Here is a 17,025-nt window from a genome sequence, read left to right on the forward strand (position 1 = left end):
GGGTCTGTCAGACCAGCCTGCAGGGTCTGCCTGGAGCCACTCACCCAGGCCAGGCCGAAGAACCAGCCAAGATCAAATTGGACCTGATTTGAGGGACCAGGCTGAGGCCTGAAGCCCTTGGAGAGCCAGAGTGACAGAAACTCCCAAATCAGGCAGCACCTCCCAGACAAATGACAGGACCCCCTCTGAGCAGGACATGGGCCAGGCCCTCTCAATGACAGGTCAGGCCACCCCAAGGGTCCCGGTTCTGAAGCCCCTACCTTAAGCCCAGGACACCCCGAGCCAGGGTCCACACTGGGCCTTCCAGGGAGAGTTCCTGGGAGAACTCCAAGGAAATACCCCTTTCCCGGGGTTCCTCGAGGGCTCCCTTCTAGGTCGCCACAGGCGTGAGGAAACTGAGGCAGAAGGACAGGGGCTGGCCGTGGTCCCCTGCCGCTCACTCACCTGCCTGGGGCTGTGCTCTCAGCAGCTCTGATCTGCAGCGGGAGGCCCCAGCCCTCCTGGCCCCCAGGGACGGGGCGGGCACAATGCCAGAGGCCTGGCCCTGTTCTGGCTTTCCCGGGAGCCGACTTGACCTCGAGTACACAGAAGTCACACCCTCCTTCCCTTCTCAAGTGCGGGCGGGCCTGGGCTGAGGGCACCCGATAATCTCCCCAGAGCATGTGTGGGGCCCCCCTGGAATCCCAGCCTCACCGAGCAGGGAAGCAGGCCTGTGACAGGAAAAGCCAGGCCCAGATGTGCCCCGGCTGCAGAGCTTGAGGTCAGAGTGGGCCCCAGGCGGCCGGCAGGCCCTTGGCCCGTACCCCAGCAGGGAGAAGCTTAGTGGGCAGGTTGTCCTCTCACCACTTCCTTGGGACAGGCCTGGTGGCAGGAAGGGACCCATCTCTTAGCCAACAAGAGACAGCCGGAACTCAGGCAAGGCCCAGAAGAAAGTCGACGCAGCCTCGACAGAAGGTCCTTTCAGACCCTCCTGGATGGGGGTCACAGCAGCCAGGGACCTAGGGACCCTCAGGCAGGAGGGCCTGGGAGTCTCTGCCCATGTACAGAACCATCCAGGCTATTCTAGAAGCAGCGAGGAAGAAGAGACAAGCAGCCCCAGCTGGGACTCAGGAGAGGTGGGCTAAGTCCCATCAGTTCCCAAAGCTTTGCATCACCTGGAAAACGGTGAGGATCCTGCACTGCCCAGATCCCCTGCGAGACTCGAGCCAGGTGTGGAGAAGGGAGGTGCGCCCGCCCAGAGCCAGCTACGCAGAGCAGCCAGGAGGTGGCGCCATGGCTGAGATACAGCCTAGAGATCCCCAGAGACCACAGCCAGCCTGGTCACTATAAAGTCAGTCTTTATTTAAACAGTTGATAAAAAAAGAGAGAGATGCAAAAATACTTTTCTTGGAGGCCCCAGGAGGGGGAGGCACTGTCGACTCACCTGGCTGGAGAAGGCTGCCCAGCCAGGAGCAGAACGGAGATCATGGCCCTGGGTAGGGGGTGGCGGCCACCCTGGGGCCAAGGAGGGGGTGGCTTGGGCCTCAGGCAGGGACTGTGCAAACGCCGAGGCCACGAGGGAGTGACGGGCTGGGGGCTCGCACCCCGGCACCGCGGTGCCCCATGTGGGCCGACACGTGGCCGGGAAGCACCTGAGGGTGCACCCATCCGTGTGAGAGCCGGTGCCTGTGCGCAGCTTAATACACAGATGGGAATGAGGGGACCCAGCAAGAGTGGGGCTCATCCCAGAGCTTGAGGAAATAGCTTAGAGAAGTCTCCGGAAGCCCAGGGGCGAAGGGAGACCGTGAGGGCCTCAGGAGGCCAGGCCCTCCTGCCGTCGCTGGAGAGCCTCGATGACACTGCCGATGCCATCCTCAGGCACCTGCGGGCAGGCAGGCGCGGTCAGGGCTGAAGCTGCCCGGGGCTGCCCCAATGTCCTGGCCCAGCCGGGACTACCTCCTGCCCCCATCCCTCAGGGCCTCAGTCTCCCTCCAGGGGCGCCCTGGCCCTGGAGCTCACCAGGGCGTGGTCGAAGTTGAAGGTGCTGATGTAGTAGGCAGAGATGTCAGCGGCCGCCAGGGGGCCGGCGATCTGGGCCACGATCCCACACTCATCTGCGTGGAGGAGGTACATGTGGCTCACCCCGGTCACCCCACAGGCCCTCCCCACCCCTCCACAGGCACGGCCCTCACCGAAGCCCAGGGGCTGTCCCCCGATGCGCACCATCCTCCACAGCTCCCCCGAGGAGCTGGTCAGCAGGAGGTCACTGGGGAACCTGGGGAGGGGGCAGGCGGGCAGTGGGCAGGGCACCCTCACCTGCCCCTGCCCACCGTGAATCCCAATGCAGGCCTCCCGCTGACCTCCTCTCTCCCTGGGGCCAGCTTAGGGTCTGTGGCCCACCCGAGGTCAAGGGTCACATACTTTTTCTGCGTCTCAGCGTCCATGACGATGGAGATGTAGCCCTCGATGAGCGAGAAGGCAAAGAACGGGATGCAGCTGGATTCAGAGCTGCCAGAGGCTGCCTCCTTGGGGGCGCTGGGGAGGGAAGGGAGGTTGGGGGCCGTGCCAGGTCTGCAGCCCACCGCATGGGTGGGGCCTCCCGTCTGAGGGCACTGACCGCCTAAAGGTGCAGGTGGGGTTGGGGAGAACAGCGAGCCCCGCCTAGGCCAGGGCAGAGCTCAGGGGTAGGTGGATCCTAGCTTTGAGGATGGACATTCCCAAACATCAGTGAAGGGCATGTGAGTGTCACAGGCTGCCTGGAATCCCACCCAAGGGCCAGGGAAGAGGGCTGAGTAAATAGAGAGAGAGGAAGGGGTGGGACAGTGCAGAGGACACAGATGAGGGGCACGCGAGGCCCACCTGTGCGAGTAGAAGAGGACATCAATGAGGGTGGTAGCGATGGCCGGCAGCCTCTCAGGGTCCACCGTGAGGACACAGAAGCGGTTCTGAGGGCTCTGGATGGGATGCACCGTGGGGCTGGGCCCTGCTTGGGAACCGGGTGGCCGGTGAGAGCGGCTGCGGGCTGGGGCGCCCCCTGGTGGCTGGTCAGGGAAGAGCCTGGACGGGTGCAGCTCCTGCTCTCCAGGAACCAGACTCAGTCCTTGAGCCCCGCCTCCCCAGGGTCAGCGGGCCTCCCCACATCCGCAGACCTACCCGCCGCCCAGGGAAGGGCCCCTGAGGGCAGAGACGCCTCGTCTTCCCGAGGTTGGAGGTCAGGGGCGGCCCTCACCATGCTGGGCGCGGGGAAAGCCGTTGCTGGACTCATCCCTGACAACTGGCACCGGCTCCCCGCCCACCTCGCGGTAAATGTCGAACTCCTGGGCCAGCGTGTGGATGACCACCGACAGGTCCTGCTCCCGCACCTGGGCCAGGTAGATGGCACATCTCGAGGGCTGCCAGGCAGCCATGCCCACCCTGCCTGTGCCCTGCACCTGCAGGACACTCACCAGGATGAAGTCCGTCTGATACGTGGACAGCATCAGCACCGACACGTGGTGCTCCGCCAGAGGCGTGATGACCGACCGGGCGATCTTGGTGACCCCTGCGGCCTGCACTGCAGTCCCACTGTGAGAGGACACATTCAGCACCAGCCACGTGGCCTCCGCCACTTGCAGGAACTCGGATGAGGGCAGCTCTGTGGGCGGGAACACAGGACTGGTCAAGGCCTGCAGAACGGGCCCCTGCCCCTCTGCAAGCCTCAGTTTCCCTGTCCGCCTTGGAGGGCTCTACCAAGGTAAGTGTGGGTCTAGAGACCAGGGCTATCTTCGCCCCTGCAGACATGGGTATGCAGACTGAGCAGTGCTTTGGGGCTGGCCTGCTGGGAATGGAAACCTCCCAGTTAAGACCAGAGCTCCAGTCTCAGATCTGGGTTCAAATCCCAGCTTTGCCATTTACTTGGTGTGTGATGAAGGGCAAGTGATTCAAGTCTCGGTCTCATCTGTAAAATGGGATGACAGTATCCACCTCGTGGCAGTGTTCTGTGAGCTAACAGGCTTTATACCACGTGGCACCACCAGAGGGCACCAGCAGACCAGGTTAGCTAGGAAGGGGCTGGAGGAACGGCCTTTCCCTATTGCAGACCCAGACTTTCTGACTATATTAACAGGGAACCTAAGGCCTGGGTGGAGTAAAGAGGGAGCGCCAGGCTCCAAGGGCTGACCTGAGACCCCCTTTCTGTAGGGACGCACCAGGCCTGCAGGAGGAGCCAGGACTCAGCTCTAGGGCCAGGGAGGGACCAGGCTGGTATCCAGTTCTGAGCAGGGCCCAGGGTTGGGATGGCTGCTGTTCACCCAATCACAGCCAGGAGGCCCCCCATCTCCCTCCGGGATCCTGCCCTGGGATGACTCCCACATTCCTTCCTCACCCTCAAGACTCCTGGAGTTCCCAGACCTGCAGTGGGGGAGGTGACCTGCACCAGGAGACAAGTCCAGGAGGAAATAATGCCTCTGAGGTTACAGCCCAAGAACCCCTGACCCTTACCAGGAACTATCTAACTCAGACTCCTGCTGCTGGCCTGACTGCGAAGTGCCCCTGCCTTACACACAGCCCCCCTTGTGATTTTAAGTTTATAAAGTTCTTATGGGACCTATTAGATCAGAACCGTAACTACACCCATTTTACGTAAGAGTACACAGCTCAGAGAGGGGAAGTGATTTGCTCAAGGGTACACAGCCAGGGAATGGCAGAGAATTAGAACCCAGATCCAACTGCCTTTAAGGCCCCGGCTTCTGGGACAGTGGCCTAGGCCTGGGGTGAGAATATTGCACAGAGGGGAGCGCCACAAGCCCCTCCCATGCTCTCCCTCCCACCAGCCCCCACCTTTAAAACCCTCCTCGTCCACCATGAGCGTGTAATCCTCCGGGGTCTCGGTCAGGCTGAAGAACTTGCACCTAGTTGGGTGGGAGGGGGGAAGCATCTTCAGCCTGGGGTGGAGAACTGGGGCGGGACGGGTGGACTTCGCTCCTTCCGCCCCTGAAAGACCCCCTGCTGAGTGCCTTCCTGCCCACCTCTGGCGTCGGATTTCCTCCCCAGAATGGGGCGTGCGTCTCACCTCCGCGGATCACGGACTGTTTTCCACTCCCCAGCCCGCCCGGAGCCCCCTGCCCCTCCAGCCTGGGAGAGAGGAGAGGCTCACGCCCGCCGCTACGGCAAGGGTGGTGGACCTTGGGCCCCCGGGCCAGCCCGTCTGACCTGACAGGAGGCGTCTGGAAGGAGCTCCCCGCGGGGACCAGGTAGCTATGTCCCCACCGGACACGCGGAGTTAAGCACGGCCCACGCCAGCTCTTTTCGCCTTGACCGGTCCTGGGAGGGGGCTGTACCGGCCGGATAGGCGGCGGTCCCAGGGAGGACAGGCTCAGGCCGGATGGCGGCCGGAGTCGGCAAGCCCTACCCACCCGCTCCCGCCCGCCTCGCGGCGGTCCTAATCCTCCGACCCTGGTCCGGAGCGACGGCTGAGTCCCTAACCCCATCTGCGCCCCCGAACCCAGGCGCGCACCGGCTGCGGCCAGGAAGAGCAGCTTGATGAGCGGGTGGGTGTAGAGCCAGAGACCCGGGCGGGCGAGGCTCAGCACCCGCACCCGGTGCTCTAGGATGTGCAGCTCCATCGCGGCTCGCGCGGACCGGACCCCGCCACCAGCTAGACCCAGGCCGCGCGGGAGGCGGGGCGCGGGGTGGCGCCCGGACTTAAAGGGGCCGCTGCACCGAGGCGTCCACGCCGTCCGCTACGCCGAGGACCCGCACCCCTTGCGGACGCGCGGCCCATCCGGGGTGGCCACGCCCCTGAGCACTGGCTCGGGATGACGCCTGTCCCCACCCTCTCGGTTTTCCAGGCCCCGCCTCTGCCGCGCCCCCGTCCTGGGCTCCGCCCCCGCCCTGGGCTCCGCCCTGGGCCCCGCCCTTTCCGCAGGACGCCCTCGGAGGTGGGGCTGGAAGTGCCTGGAGGCAGCGAGGCTTTGCGGTCTTACTGCCCTAGACCTGGGTACTGACTGGAAGAGAGATCGGCCGGAACCAGAACGCTGCTCCCAGCCCCTGGAGCGTGGAGGGGCAGAGGTCCTCTGTGCAGCCTGGGCGACCCTGTGCGTGGCTCCCAGTGGCGTCCCTGGTGCCGAACTTCTCTCTTCCTCCCAAGGCTCTGCAGGAGGCGGTTTGGGTGGCGGTATAAAAGTCCCTGTCTCCGGGGCAGGAGCTGCCCAGATCGGCAGCGGTCCATTTCATACCCCTCCCTGCTGTGTGAGTGGCCCCACCTGTTCCTCACCCAACTGTCAGCGCGGAAGGCTTCCATCCGGGGCACAGAGACTAGGAGAGTTCTCGTCCGCCCCCGCGTCTGATCACCATACTGGGAGGTAGGGGCTGAAGGCGGCCCAGGCCTAAGGCTTGAGCTCCCTTAATACAGATCAATTCCACCAGCGACTGGGCCAGGAATGTCAGGGTTCAGACTTTGGGGGGCACGCCCATGCAGTTGAGGCTCCCTGGGTAAGCAGATCTCAGGGAAGAGACCTGAGCCCTGCTAAGGCCTCCCCAAAGTCTGTGGCCATTAGCAGAACCCAACCCGACCTGAGCACATCTAAACTTGCTTCGGACCCAGGGAAGCCTCCAGCACTGGCAGACACCCCAGATCTTATCAGGCCTCTGCCAGGATGAGAAGACCCCAAGGCCGAGCAGGCTTTGGCACGCCCAGGTTAGCTCCCTAGCAAGGCCAAGCCTGTTTCAGGGGGCCCATGTCTGGCCAGAGCATTCTCAGGCCTCAGAGGCTTTGGAGCAAGTAGATTCAAGCAGACCTTGGGGGATTGGGACCCAGCAGGCCTGGGCAGGCCCTCTGCTGGTTCTGGAGCCTCCCACCACAGGCAGCCAGGAGCAGTGCTAAGCCTCCTCCCTGGACTCGGGCTTGGCCGATTCCTGTGGAACATTGCGCTGCCACATCCCATCCGGCCCATGGAGGACAGGGGGAGGGAGGAGGGCTCCCAAAAGGCTGAGCCCACCGCATCAGTGCAGGTGCAGATGGGATGGGAGACCCAGGGATACGAGGCCGCAGGCAGGAAGTGGGTGCCTGCCCTGATTGTCTTGGGTGACCTTTCACCTCCCCAGGCCTCAGTATCCCTGTCTGTACCAGAACAAGATGTTCTAGGCCCAGACGAAGGCTGAAAGCTCCCGGGAAGGCTCCGCTCCTCCCTCCCCAGCGCCCTCCCCCACCGCCTGGCCCAGCTTGGTCCCCTGCCAGGAACAGCCACTATTGTTTGACTGGAAAAGCTGCTTCCTCAGCAGAAGGGGGGCCTCTCCCAGGGACACCGTGTCCTCACTCTCGCCAGTCATCAGGTTGTGACCATGGCGCCTGCCTGGGTCCTCCATCGCAGGGTCAGGTCACCTGGAACCCTGGTCAGGACGGGCTGAGTGAGGGGTCTGGCTCAACACGGGGATAACAGACGACCTGACCAGGCATGGGACACGGCAAGTGCCCAGACAGCAGAGGTGGCATTTATTCTGGGACCCAGACTTCTCCCCTCTCTTCTGCCTCCAGTGGAGGCCTGGGCTGAGCACACGAAAACATTCACAGTCCCTTCACCCCTCCAACCCAAGCGGTCACTCCGAATCTTACTGGGGCAGGGAGAGGCAACGAGACCAGGCCTCAGAGGAGGAAATCCTGAAAACTACCTCCTTAGGAAGCACCCCCCCCTCCATATGGGGGAGACCGAGGCCCATGGCAGAAGATGGACCACATGGGGACCAAGGACAGGGACTGGCCCTGCACTCACATCTCCTCTGGCAAAGTACCTCTCAGAGAGGCTCTAACACTGGGCTGGGACCCGGGGTGGGGGGCCCAGAGGTGTGGAGAAGAGGTGCGGAGCCCCAGATGGATCCCTTCCTGGTCCCTAGCCACACTCTGGCCCTCTACACAAGCCTGTTTATATCTGTACAAAACCACGTTTCTATTTTACACAAAGAGCCGCCCTCCCTCTGCCCTCACGCCAGCGCCCTAGCACTGGGGAGCACCCCCAGGAGGAGGGGGCTGAGCGAGGCCCCACCTCTGGGCCCACCCTGGCTGGGCCAGCCCCAGCTCCACTCTAGAGAAAATAAATAAGGAGGCTCAGGCAGAGTCTGCTCTGGGCCAGCCAGACTACCCCGGGCCCAGACCGGGCATCTGCGCCTCAGAGGGTAGGCAGGCCCTGGAGTGTCTGTCCATGAACCGTGTAGGTGTGTGGAGACCCCGTCCGGAGGCCTGAGCCGCCGAGGTTACAAGTAGGTGTCCTCACTCTCCTGGGATGTCAGGCTCTCCCGGGAGTGGTGGTGGGCTGAGTCCTGGGAAGTCAAGTCCTGGGGGGCTGGGTCCTCTGAGGGCACATCCTGTGGGGGACATGCATCTCCTGCAGCGGTCACCACTGCAGCTTGATTGGGGGTCAGGGGCTGGTCCGGCTGCCCACTCGCCTTCGAGGGCTTCCGCTGTTCCTTCTGGACCTGCTTGGGCGGCTTGGCCTTGGCTTTGGAAACAGGGAGGGGAGCATCTGGGGGCAGGCGGATGGATGGCGAAGGTTGCAGGGCAGGCCTCGGGCCGGGCTCCGCCTCCAGGATGGCCTTGGCACCATGCAGCCGGGGTGGGGAGCGGCACTGCAGCTCACCGCGGGTCTCCTGCCAGCGTCGTAGCTGGATGAGGTGCTCGCGCTCGATCTGGCGCTCCGTCACGGGCAACTCTACGACCTGCAGGAGCAGCGAGGGGCAGGTGGGCACCAGGGGAGGGACCTTCCCCATCTGCCTCCCAGCCTGGACCCCATTCTCCTTGGTATCCCCCAGCCCTGGCCACTAAAGGCTGCCCAGGAAGGATGGGGTTCTGGTCCCTAGCTGTGGTCACAAGCCCCAGTGCTGAGTGCCAGGTGAGCCGGCCACTCAAAGTCCACTGCCTCAGAGGAGAATGCTGCCCACCACTCGCAAGTCCACCTGCCCAACTATGGGGTGGGAGGGGCACGGCCCAGACAGCAAAGCCTGCCCTCTGCCCACGTGTGCCCACATGGCAGGGCAGCGGCTGCCTAGGCCCATAGCCAACTCTACTTCCTAGCTGGGTGACTTTGGGGGGGGTCACTTTGTAACCTCCACTTCCTCGGTGTAAAACAGGGACAGTGCCACAGCCCTCAGCAGCTGGTGCAAGAAGCGTGTGAAAACGAGCCACTGCTCTCATGCCAAACGCACTGGCACCGGCCCCGCCCCAGCCTGGCCCCAGCCTCACCCCAGAGAAGCTGCCATGCATGTGTCACCTCATTACTGCTCCTGAGAGACGGGTATCCACAAAGAAAGATAAAAGGGAGAGTGACGCCAAGGCCGTGCACGCGGGAGGAAGAGGGGTACATAGGGGTGGCAGCTCTTTTTCATTCCGGAGCAGCTCAGATAAGGAAGGTCCTGAGATCCTCAGCCTCCCTGCTCCCCGGTCCCCGGCTGGGGCAGGGGCGTGAGGTCCATTCCCACCATCCTCGGCTGCTGACCAGCAGGCCTGGCATGGTGACCCACCCTTGGGGACCCCAGTGTCTCCCCCTCCCTCCCAGGGGGAGGGGCAGGTGTGGCCGCACCTCCTGGACCAGGAAGGCCTCCTGCATGATCTTGGGGCTGAGGCTGCGCAGTCGCTCGATCGTCTCGTACTGGCCCTGGCAGGCCTTGAGCTTGTCAGGGGAGCCCAGCGCATGCTTCAGTAGCACCAGCCCCACCCGGAAGATGATCTTGACTCCTGTTAGGGAGGGCAGGCAGTGAGTGCAAGGCAGCCTCGAGGGGGTTTGGCCACTGCCCCTGGCCCAGCTCGGTACCTTCACAGAAGAACATGTCCCAGACGCGCAGCACGGAGCTCCAGGGCAGGGTGCGGGCGAAGGCACACATGAACCACTCCGTCATGTAGAGCAGCGGGTCGATCTTCTGCCGGCTGAGGTGCTTGTGAGCCACAGGTGACACCTTCTGCAGCAGCGAGAAGAGGATCTCCCCGTCCAACTGGATCGCCTCCTGGGAGGACAGTGAGGCCACATGACCTTGGCCCATGGGAGCCATTCATTCTGTGGCTGGGGCAGGCCAGCCTCTGACTGCTGGGACACAACAATGAGCAGACCAGACACAGCGGGCGCTCCTCATGGTGAAAACAGGTCCCAGCACACAGAGACCGGGGTGGGGGCGGGGGCTGAGTGCCCAGGACATGCAGGGATGGCACGTGTCAGAGGGTCCCGCCTGTTGAGGTCAAGGGAAGCTCCCCAGACTGAAAGCTGAGAGAGAGGAGTTTTCCAGGGCAGGAGGGGAGAACAGTATCCAGGTAGAGGTTTAAGCCTATGCAAGGCCGCGGCAGGAATTTGGTCCCCGGGAGGACCTTCGAGCCCAGCCAGGGCCAGAGCAGCTGGAGGCAGAGATGGAGGCGGCTTGGAAGCTGTGATGCCTGCAGGAGGGGTCCCAGGCCAGACGTGTACTCACCAGTTTCTCGCTGTAGTAGCCGGGCAGGTACTTCTCACAGATCTGTACCAGGCACCAGAAGGCTTGCTGTGGACGAGAGGGACGTGAGGCCTTGCTGTGGGGGCCATCTGCTGGTCCACCCACTGGGGCCTGGCATTTACCTCAGCCGGCATGTGCATGAGCAGGACAGCGGCAATGGGCGCCTGGGCCTGGCAGTAGCCCTCCTCGGGCCGGTAGAGCGTGTAGGCCTTCAGCACACGGAACAGGTCCTGCTGGCTGTGGAGAGGCCAGTGAGGCAGTGATGACAACTGTGACTCTGCTCACCACTGCCCTGGAGAAGGGAGGGGATTTGCTTGTGGCAACCAGGGTCAGTCTCCCACTACTGCACTTGGGTCAGAGGAGGAGTGCAGGGAGGGGTCCCCCCGACAGACAGGAGCAGAAGCTCAAAGAAAAAGCAGGGGCGGGGCCAGGAAGGATGTGTCAGGGGCCGGACGTGGGAGCACCTTGCTTGCTTACTGTGGTCCCGTGGCCAGGCCACTGTGGCCCCAGGCCTCTGTCTTGCCCATGTCATCTCTCCCTTCCTGGATACCATCTGCCTAAACAACTGATTCTAACCCTCTGTCTCCCCAGCAAAGCCTGTTTCCAGAAGAGAGCCTGGGCAAGCTCTAGCACTCTGGGTAACAAGGCTTTTCCAGAGGGAAAGGAGAACCCACTGGACCACACCAGCGAACAGAACCCTGACTGTCAGAGCAGAGCTTCGGGCGCCCAGCTCCCAGGCTCCCGAGAGACACCCACACTCACTGCACCTACTGTCCTGTGAGGGCCAGAGCACAGAGCCCCTTCTAGCCCACAAGGGCCAGCCTGCTTACCCATGGCCCCCTCGGGACACAAACATCTCATGGAAAGGGAACTGCCGGTGCAGGTCACGCTCAATCACATCCAGCCACTTGGGGTCCCCAGGAGACATGTCCAGCTCCTGGAAGCAAGGGCAAGGCACATATTAGGGGCTGAGAGAGGGGACTCCTGGCAGGCCACGCTGTCCTAGTACTGAAGCAGCCCTCTGCTGCGGTAGGGCCTGCTCAGTCCCATCTCAGGACAGGGCCTTCCTGGGGGCAGGTAGGGAAGGCCAGGTAAGGAGGCCTGGGAAGGGACAAGGGTCCTGGAAACTCTAAGGGATGACCCTGGCTCTGGGAAGACGTGTGTGGGCAAGTGTCCCATCTCAGTACGGCTGGATAACCCTAGGCTCGTTATTCAAGACTCAGCTGAGTTGTACATTATGTCACCTCCTAGTGAGGAAAGGTCACTTAAGCAACAGCTGCCATGTCACCATGCTCTGAGACAGGTGCTGAGCTGAGCACAAAGCATCTGAGGGCCTCACTGACTTCTCCAACTCCTGACAGGTCCTGTCATTACAACCTGTCCATAGATGAGGAAACTGAGGGGCGAGGAAGTCACTTTCCCAAGGGCCGCTAAGAAAAATGGTGAGGCTGGGACCAAAAGCCCGGTCTGACTTGGATCCATCAATCCCAACTCCTCTGCCACCACCCACCTCCATGGGGAGGTGACATCACCTGCTCAGGAAAGGAAGGGTGTGTGTGTGCACACGATGCACACAGAGCACTGTGGTGAGGACATGGGATCTGTCACACCATTAACCCGAGGTGTTCACTAGTCTCTGGGTGCTGGAATTTCAAGTTTTCCCTCTCTTCTTTGAATGTTGTGAATATTTTAAGGACGTATAAACAGAACCCTGACTGTCAGAGCAGAGCTTCGGGCGCCCAGCTCCCAGGCTCCCGAGAGACACCCACACTCACTGCACCTACTGTCCTGTGAGGGCCAGAGCACAGAGCCCCTTCTAGCCCACAAGGGCCAGCCTGCTTACCCATGGCCCCCTCGGGACACAAACATCTCATGGAAAGGGAACTGCCGGTGCAGGTCACGCTCAATCACATCCAGCCACTTGGGGTCCCCAGGAGACATGTCCAGCTCCTGGAAGCAAGGGCAAGGCACATATTAGGGGCTGAGAGAGGGGACTCCTGGCAGGCCACGCTGTCCTAGTACTGAAGCAGCCCTCTGCTGCGGTAGGGCCTGCTCAGTCCCATCTCAGGACAGGGCCTTCCTGGGGGCAGGTAGGGAAGGCCAGGTAAGGAGGCCTGGGAAGGGACAAGGGTCCTGGAAACTCTAAGGGATGACCCTGGCTCTGGGAAGACGTGTGTGGGCAAGTGTCCCATCTCAGTACGGCTGGATAACCCTAGGCTCGTTATTCAAGACTCAGCTGAGTTGTACATTATGTCACCTCCTAGTGAGGAAAGGTCACTTAAGCAACAGCTGCCATGTCACCATGCTCTGAGACAGGTGCTGAGCTGAGCACAAAGCATCTGAGGGCCTCACTGACTTCTCCAACTCCTGACAGGTCCTGTCATTACAACCTGTCCATAGATGAGGAAACTGAGGGGCGAGGAAGTCACTTTCCCAAGGGCCGCTAAGAAAAATGGTGAGGCTGGGACCAAAAGCCCGGTCTGACTTGGATCCATCAATCCCAACTCCTCTGCCACCACCCACCTCCATGGGGAGGTGACATCACCTGCTCAGGAAAGGAAGGGTGTGTGTGTGCACACGATGCACACAGAGCACTGTGGTGAGGACATGGGATCTGTCACACCATTAACCCGAGGTGTTCACTAGTCTCTGGGTGCTGGAATTTCAAGTTTTCCCTCTCTTCTTTGAATGTTGTGAATATTTTAAGGACGTATACCTTTATGAAAACCACGAAGCCAGAACCAGCCAGTAGTATGGTGATTAAGGTGGCTGAATCCCACATGGCCAACTATATAGTTCAAGTTCCAGACCCAGCAGATTGAAAAACAGGCCAGGTATATGTTCAAGTGTGTCCAAAACTCCGAAAGGAGAATGGAGAAGGGACATGGTCATCTCCCCCGGGCCATGACCCCTGGGGGGTGCTTTCTCACTTTCCCTCCGTGTGAGCCCTATAGCAAATGAAAATACATATATACATATAAATAGCAAAGCTATTACATAAAGAAGAATCGTTTCTCCGTTATTTGAAATGTTGGCTATCCTGACTCGCATGGTGGCTGCCTGAAGGTGTTTTGTCAAAACTCACTGAACTGCACTCTCAAGATCTGTGCATTTGACTTTATGTAAATTCATACTTCAATTTTTTTAAAAAAGAAAGTAAAAATAAATTAGATGGGAACCCAGAGGGCTGAGCAGAGAAGTGGGGTAAGTCCAAGTTGCCTGCAGGCAGGGGTAATATCAGAGAGGGCCCTCGGGAAGGAGGCCAGGCCCTGGCCCTGAGCAGCAGGTGCTTTCGTACAAGCCCCTTCCCCTCTTGTGCCCTTCAGTGTGTGTGCAGGGGGCCTGCACTGAGCTGAAGAACTGAAGGTACCGGGAGCCTGAGTACAGAAGTGCCAAGAGGACAGGCTGACACTGCTCCAAGCCGGAGCATGCAAGAGGGGCTGGGGCCTCTGCAGAGGGCCCGGGGGCAAGCACACAGTGGAGGGGGTGGGTGTGCGCTGTCTAGGCCTCAGAGACCCGCACCCCTCCATACTGTCTGGAACCAGTGCAGGTCTGTTTTTGTCAGAAAGGCAAGGAGTGGCTCCTATGAGGTAGGGACCTAAGAACCACAGAGCCAGTTCCTGGGATGGGCTCATCTGGCACCTTAGCAGCCCAGGGCACTCGACCACACAGGGCTTAGTGAGAACAGGCCCACGGGGAGGAAGAGTGCTGGCAGACGAGCCAGAGCTGCTGTCACTGCTTGGGCCTGCAGCCTCTGGGAACCTGAGAGCCGCTGGTGCCAATGTGAGGTGAAGCCAGGGGAGAGAACCAGGGCGAAAGGTCAGAAAGGTCCCGCCTGCCCAAGGAAGGAGGAAGAAACAGCAAGTGCAGGAGACATGGAGCCGCCAGGGCCTACAGAACCTGCCCTGGCTGCTGAGGTTGGGGCCAGCCACCTGGGCTGCAGTGTCAAATGGAGGGTTCTGGGGGAGGGGCACAGGGACAGGTACGTGCTGCCACCACATCCCCTCACCGTACCTTGCCTTGGCTCACACACCCGTGGCAGCCAGTAGGTGCTTTTCACCCCTGTCTGCTTCCTCCAGGGAAGCCACAGGCAAAGTCCTTTCAGGTGTGCTTACAAACCACTCTTTCAGTCCCCAGGACAGCCATGGGAACCCCATTCAGTTTCACTGCGTCGAGGCCTCTCTCAGCAAGTCTGGCTCCTCACACAAGCAACTGTCCGGACCCCATCCTCTCAGATGCACCACTCCACACACGCACGCACACAGCTCCGTGCTCGGACACACACACCCCTGCCGAACCGCAGCCCACGCTGGGCTCTCATGCCTGGGCTCCGGCAGCCTGATGTAAGCTGTGGACTTGGAGTAGAGCCCCTACCCCTGAGCCCTGCTCTGCCCAGGATGTGGCCTTTGAACTGGAGATGTGGGCAGTGGGAGGAAGACTCTGGAGTCTAGAGGTCGTTCTAGTGAGAGCTGGTGCTCTGTGGGGTAGTCCAATTGCCCTGATTCAGAACTGCCCCAGCCAGACACTCTACCAATCCCCCGACCCCTAGGGCCAAGTGCTATCAGCAATAGCTCTCGTCTCCCGGTGAACAGCAGAAGCTCTAGACTGTTCCATTCCTCCCCTACCCCACTCCTCAGAAATTGGGTTTGGCAGGACAGGAGTGTTCACTGAAGCATCAAGTATGACAAGAAAGAGCTGGTGACTGGCAGCTCTGTCTCACTGTCTTCCTGTCACCAGTCCTAAGGGCCCGAGAGAAACCCTGATGCCTACGGTCAGGTCTGGCTAGTGAGTCAGGGTAACCCCAGGACTCTGCCATTCCCAGGACTAACGGTCACACAGGTGGACGAGGCAGGAGAGCGTACAGGTGATGAGGGTCCTGTGGCCCTACCGGGCATAAGGCCCAAAGAAGTCAGGGAAGTAGTCTGAGTGTGGCCTCCTAATTGCTGAGCCCAAGACAGCAAACCTGGATGGCTGTCGAGAGAAACAGCCGGGAGTGGGGAGTATCAAGAGAAACAGCCGGGATGAGGGCTAGCAAATCTGTCCATCCAGCTGAGTCTTCCTCCAGAAGCACAGGGACAAAGACTGGGCCGGTCTGGCCTGCTGGGGCCTGGGCACTAGGGCACGTGACTGAAAGCTCTATCCATTGCTCACCCTGCTGAGGTCCAGGTGAGCTCATGGGGGATCGCAGGCCCGGGGAGGATGCCGAGAGACGCAGCAGGAAGGGCGAGGAAGGAAGGGAAACTCACGTCAAACTTTCCAGGGTTCTGCTGCAGCTTCACTTTGCCCCCTGACAGGTACTGCCACGCACGGCCCCGCAGAGAAGGCGGGATGCCCTTCTGGCACCGCAGTCGGATCTGAAAGTCAAAGGGGCGGCTGTGGCCATGCGTCCACACGAGCAGCTCCCTAGCCCAGCCCCTCTGCCAGTGCTGGGCAGGCCTTTGGTGAGCAAGAACACAACAGGGGAGAGAAGAGGACCTCCTAGCATTGTTATAGTGTGTGCACGCTTGTGTGTGTGTGTGAGTGTCTGCAATTAGACGTGCTGCCACCAGGTGATGGCAGAGTCCCACAACTCCTGGTGCAGTGACAACACAGGCATTCCTAGTCACAACACAGGCATGCCTGAGGTCTACTCTGACTATTTTCTGAATTGAAATGGTGAGCCCCGTGGTTTGTCACCAAGAAGGATCTGCACTATGTGGGGCACAGCCACAGTCACGGGGAAGGCAGCTCATGAGAGGAACCAGAATGTTCCCAGATACTTTCACTGGGGGTGCTGTGGCCTAGGCACTGTTGTGGGGGTGCTGCTCTAGTCCCTGTAGCAGGGACACCATCCAGAGAGAAGTCTCAGCAGAACACCAGGAGACCGGAGCTGCTCAAATGGCTCCCTCTTTTTCTCTCCCTTACTCTGAGCTCCCTAGATCACCAGCCTGGGGCACGACAGCTGCCTGGGTGCCAGCTCTGACCCCAACCCTTGCTGATATGGGAGTCTTCCCTGGCACTCAGAATGGGAGAAGGGTGGGAGGACGTGTGTGAGGTAGCTGGTGCTCAATTTAGACGAGCTTTTTATTAGAGTTCCACTGTAAAAACCCAGCTTGAAAACTATCATGTCTTTTACAGATGAAGAAACTGACACGTTGAGCAGGGAAAATTTCACAGTCAGAGACCTCCTAGCTGAGCCCCTCAGGCTGGAGGGACCAACTCCCTGCACTTGCCAATTCACTAGTCTCTTAGAGATGGACGGGAAAGGTGGGTTTTCCAGGGTTTGGGGCCAGAATGACGTTCTGAGGCAGCTGCCCTGACCTGGATGTTTAGAAAGGCGAGGGCAAAGGCAGAGGCGCCCCTCCTACGGAAGGCCGGCGAGTGCTAGGGGTTGGCCACTGATGCTCCCTCAGCCCCTGCAGTAAGTCACCTGGCCTGGTAAAGGAGATGGGCATTTGGGGCGTGAGAAAAGCACCTGGAAGTAGGTTTAAACCCAGGGCTGACCTTAAGTCAATCACTTCTAATCAACTGTAGGATTAGAATGATGACACCTTCTACTCAGCAGAGCTGCTGGAAGGATCCCTTTAGTAGGGAAAAAAACCTGCTCAGCCCAGGGCCTGACAC

The 17,025-nt window shown here is 60.6% G+C and overlaps 2 protein-coding genes across 5 annotated transcripts in view; both read right to left on the bottom strand.

Moving 5' to 3' along the window:
- Positions 1 to 1,320: 1,320 nt before the first annotated feature.
- Positions 1,321 to 5,678, bottom strand: CASTOR1 (cytosolic arginine sensor for mTORC1 subunit 1). Of its 4 annotated transcripts, none has more exons than XM_027771617.1 (9): positions 5,484 to 5,678; positions 4,798 to 4,894; positions 3,426 to 3,613; positions 3,209 to 3,341; positions 2,839 to 2,962; positions 2,401 to 2,514; positions 2,172 to 2,254; positions 1,999 to 2,093; positions 1,321 to 1,861 (listed from the first exon to the last, which is right to left on the bottom strand). In XM_027771617.1, exons 1-9 carry the CDS (start codon positions 5,580 to 5,582, stop codon positions 1,793 to 1,795), a joined length of 1,002 nt encoding a protein of 333 aa, XP_027627418.1. In that variant the 5' UTR covers positions 5,583 to 5,678; the 3' UTR covers positions 1,321 to 1,792. The 4 variants fall into 4 exon arrangements, with proteins under 4 accessions (XP_027627418.1, XP_027627417.1, XP_006147979.1 ...); XM_027771616.1 differs by having other exon boundaries at positions 2,203 to 2,254; positions 4,798 to 4,868; positions 5,474 to 5,678; XM_006147917.3 differs by having other exon boundaries at positions 4,798 to 4,868; positions 5,470 to 5,678.
- A 2,181-nt stretch (positions 5,679 to 7,859) lies between these two features.
- The window catches only part of TBC1D10A (TBC1 domain family member 10A), a 33,085-nt gene continuing 23,919 nt past the window's right edge, over positions 7,860 to 17,025 (bottom strand). Inside the window, exons 3-9 of the mRNA XM_014587633.2 lie at positions 15,669 to 15,776; positions 12,266 to 12,372; positions 10,545 to 10,659; positions 10,405 to 10,470; positions 9,759 to 9,948; positions 9,528 to 9,682; positions 7,860 to 8,667 (exon numbers count right to left, since the gene is read on the bottom strand). Coding sequence (XP_014443119.1) covers positions 8,206 to 8,667; positions 9,528 to 9,682; positions 9,759 to 9,948; positions 10,405 to 10,470; positions 10,545 to 10,659; positions 12,266 to 12,372; positions 15,669 to 15,776 — 1,203 coding nt within the window. The 3' untranslated portion in view covers positions 7,860 to 8,205. The remainder of the gene's footprint in view (positions 8,668 to 9,527; positions 9,683 to 9,758; positions 9,949 to 10,404; positions 10,471 to 10,544; positions 10,660 to 12,265; positions 12,373 to 15,668; positions 15,777 to 17,025) is intronic.

Source organism: Tupaia chinensis, unplaced genomic scaffold (assembly GCF_000334495.1).
Source record: "Tupaia chinensis unplaced genomic scaffold, TupChi_1.0 Scaffold000226_1, whole genome shotgun sequence".
Taxonomy (NCBI): Eukaryota; Metazoa; Chordata; class Mammalia; order Scandentia; family Tupaiidae; genus Tupaia; species Tupaia belangeri.